The 4181-nt window shown below is 39.0% G+C and overlaps 1 protein-coding gene across 1 annotated transcript; it reads left to right on the forward strand.

Moving 5' to 3' along the window:
- Positions 1-2151: 2151 nt before the first annotated feature.
- Positions 2152-2808, forward strand: LOC139457228 (serine/threonine-protein phosphatase 6 regulatory ankyrin repeat subunit C-like). Its single transcript, XM_071238641.1, has one exon. It carries the CDS (start codon positions 2152-2154, stop codon positions 2806-2808), a length of 657 nt encoding a protein of 218 aa, XP_071094742.1.
- Positions 2809-4181: the final 1373 nt, after the last annotated feature.

A 4181-nucleotide genomic window follows, 5' to 3' on the forward strand; every position in this document is an offset into this window, starting at 1 on the left:
ATATTCAGTTTTAACTCAATAGCAACCAAAAAATTCCGTTAGAAGATCACTTTTGACCAGTCCTAATGTGTCACACACTGAATTGAAAAAAAGACATCAACGGCAGAGAATAATCACTATTAATCAGTCTCGAATATCTGGCGAAACACTTAAATCATCGTGTGTAACACATTATTTTCATTCTGTTCAATACTGATTTGTTCCTATCATATGGTTCATGTGTTGTGTGACATTACATGGCTATTTTTTTTTTAATGGGGATAAATATTTAAAAGGTACAGCTTTTAAGGTTCAATGAGTGATCAGTGTCGTTCTTCACGACTTGAAACGTGATATGGACATCACGCGGGACTTTGCCACAACAATCGTTGACGTGATCATAGCACTACATCAGTACGTCAGAAGTGGTGAAATCAGTCAGTGCTGTGCTATTCTAATTACGTCACGTCAAGATGATACTATTGTGTCTTGGTGACCGCATGGACATGCTTTTGATTTCGACTCTGTATTTCCTGCTTGTGTTGTCGGCGTGCAGGAAATCTCCCTGTACTTTTTTCCCAGAAGACACATCCCTTAAAAAACATTGGTTTCAAGTTGTGCCAAATAAGGTGTATTGAAAACGGTGGTTGTTTGAGGATGGAATACGATTTAGAATGTTTCATCCGCCACCTACGGACTACTGAATCAAAGAATATCGAGAAGAATGCAGGATACATATTTCTCCTTAGGAATCAAACTGACGTAAGTTAAACATAGTTCGTGATGTGTTGTTGATATACCTGGAGATCAACAAGTATGAGTGTTTATATTTTACAAATGTATGACAGTTTATGACTCCATGATAACATGTATTTTCAGGGACATAATTTAGTTGAAAGCTACGTTTTAGACATTTTCTCCCGTAATTAATCCAGTATTATGGTGAATTTGGACAATCTGCCAGATGCATTATGTTTACATACAAAGATCTAGACATAAGCATATTTGAACTGTGCCTTCCGTTTCTACTTACAGATATATACATGTTATTCAGATTATATACAAAAGCATCAATTAGAAAAACAAACATGTTCAGCCCTCTTTATCATCTATTTCTATTTATTCGTATACTATCTAGGATCGAATCTATCTGTTTCCTTGAAAGGGTTAACGTCACCAACAAGTTGAAAACTTTCTGGTACAAATTAAAATGTTCATTCACTTCCTTACTCCATTCCTGTGTCTGACATGAGCCAATTGATGATAAACACATCATTTTAAAATGCGATATCGGGGAGTATGTTTAGAAATGTGATCACTATTTCTGGGAATAATATTAATCCATGGTATTATTAATTAAAACAGACAAAACCCTTTCTATGGTCATACAATCTCTGCCAAAAATTAAGTCGATTGAACGATTCCGACCAAACATGTATATTATTTTATATTCCTTAGATATTCGCATCACCTGTTATTTATACACGTTTAGCTTAAATGGACCATAAACCCTTTGTTAGCACTAGTCGTAGATGTACACAAAAATGAAACATAAATACTCAGTACATGCAGATACACACAGATATAACCGTATATGAACAATATCTACACACATATGGGTGCGTTGGGGTAGCCCTCTTGTAACTACATCCATGCTATGATTATTCAGACATACATACATGAGAGCCAAACACACAATATGTAAATACATATATCTGTATATCGACAATACACACATTGTATGACACAGTTTTTCTAACTTCTGAGCAAAGGTTCCGACTAGCCCCTGCCTAACAAGTCTTGAAGTGTCACGTCCCGATGTTTGGAGACTCGGTTTGGAAAAACCGTTTGTGTTACAGGTAACTGCCTCATTGTGTCGATGATGTTTAACAAAAGTGTTCCTCAAAATTAACAATTTGTGCATTTCACTGAAAGTAGTGCTAACATTCAATGTTTGATTTAGCGATAAACAACTGTCACAAAATGTTCACAAAAGCTATTCATGTCTGATGCTTCTAATCGTACATAACCACACAAACAAATTGTGCAAATGACGCCAAGCAGACGCTTGTTGATATATCAGTTATTTGTATAAAATTTACAATGTAAACACATAGAAGGCAGTCCACTCGTAAAAGATACATTCAAGACAAACCATGTGACCGAGAGGAGATGTCACGTGACAACCGGCTTCGTGATGCATGCTGGGAGGGGGACCTGAACATGGTGAGACACATCTTGTCTGAGGAACACTTGGACATCAACAGCAGAGACGGGTGGGCAAGGACACCCATGATGGCGGCTGCGTATGCAGGGTATGGAGACGTGGTACACCTTCTTATAAATACAGGAGGCGATGTGTCACTGGTTGCCGATCTCGGTTACAACATTCTTCACATGGCCACTTGTGGGGGACATGTGGCGATAGTAAAGTGTATCGTATCACAGACAATCGTTGACATCAACAGTAGAGAGAAATGCAACAGGACACCTTTGATGATGGCAGCACTCAGTGGTTATAGGGATGTGTTTGCCTTCCTTGTCAGTGCAGGAGCTGATTTATCATTGCGTGATATTTATGGTAACAACTTCCTTCACTGCACCTGTGTTGGGGGACATGTGGAGATGGTGAAATGTGTCCTCTCACTGGACAAGATGGACGTCAATAGTAAAGGTAGATCAGGGGTAACACCATTGATGTTCGCAGCAAAAGTGGGAAACAGAGAACTATTTGACTTACTTGTCGGCAAAGGGGGTGATGTGTCACTGATGACATGGAGACGTAGCAACATCCTTCATGAAGCCATCTTCCCGAGGCAAGAGAGTTAACTGACTTTAAAAGTCCAGTTTCCACCCTTGCCGAACTAGGCTGGAATTCCTGGGCTCGATCGTAGCGCCTCCAGTGGCTATTACGAGTAATGTCCTTTCTATGCCTCTCCTATTGACCAATCAGATTCAACCTCTCGTATCTCTTGCATTTGCTTCAAACAAAACGGTGGCGCCCAGTCAAGACGGTCTGATCGATAATGATAAAACGAGTCTTACAACGCGAAGTTCATCAAATCACGTGAGCACCTTGTTTAAAAACATGAAAAGATTTAGAAAATATCTGTTGACAACGAGTTAGGGGTGCACATGCTTTGCAAATCCTGCAGGCGACGGAAATCTGCATGACACATTACGAACCGAATTTCGATTTCAGTGCGCGATTTTGATTGGACTATGCATAGACTCGTTAGTCAAGCCAAAATGTAATTTACTCCATAATACCAGCCTAGTTCGGCAAGGGTGGAAACTGGACTTTTATAGTCAGTTAACTCACTTGCCTCGGGAAGATGTCATGAAGCTTGCTATGGGGGACATTTGGAGATGGTTCAGTATGTCATATCTATGGACTTTGTGGACATCAACAGCAGAGGTCGGAACGGAATTAAACCACTGATGATCGCAGCACTGTTGGGACGTAGAAACATCTTTAACTTAATTCTGAGTAGAGGAGGTAACATTTCAATGGTGACTGGTGGCAAGAACATCCTTCACTTAGTCTGTGAGAAGGGAAATCTGGACATGGTGAAGTTTGTCCTTTCGAAGAACCTTCTGGACATCAATGTAAGGACCAGAACAGGGGATACAGCAACGATGATAGCAAAACGAGAAAAGAACAGTGACGTGCATGACTGTCTCGTATCCCATGGTAGTCTATAGGTCCTTTTTTTTCGTTTCGCCACCCATGTTCAGTGTGATTAAGGGTATGTGTGAGAAAGATGGTGGAACATTTTGAGTTGAAATTTTTATTATTTTCTGTGAGTCCATATGAACGATTGGTAAACACTACAATCTTACTTATGTGTAAGGGAAACACCCTTCTTGTAACTGCATTAAGTACATCGATTATAACTATCAAGAGCAAGTCAAAATCACAACGAGACACTGAAAGTCCCTTTATACATATTTCGAATTCAAGTTTCAGTAAATCATTATTATCAGATGAATATTTATTCATATCTTTGGATTGATTTTCGATATAACATCAAAAGTAAAGATAACAATTCGGCAAGCCTCGGAGTTTAAAACTGTCATCTGTAGTAATGGAGGATATTTATTTGTAAAAAAGAAAAGCAAAACGGATATTTTGCGCCGTAAAGCAAAATTAGCGGACCAAGAGGTGCAAAATGTAGAGGTTTAATGTGTTTGATTTCCTT

This window comes from Haliotis cracherodii, unplaced genomic scaffold (assembly GCF_022045235.1).
Source record: "Haliotis cracherodii isolate W230 unplaced genomic scaffold, xgHalCrac1.p SCAF_12, whole genome shotgun sequence".
NCBI classification, from domain to species: Eukaryota; Metazoa; Mollusca; class Gastropoda; order Lepetellida; family Haliotidae; genus Haliotis; species Haliotis cracherodii.

What these genes read in the sequence shown, in the direction of transcription:
- LOC139457228 (XM_071238641.1), top strand. Translation starts at nt 2,152, where the DNA reads ATGTCACGTGACAACCGGCTTCGTGATGCATGCTGGGAGGGGGACCTG.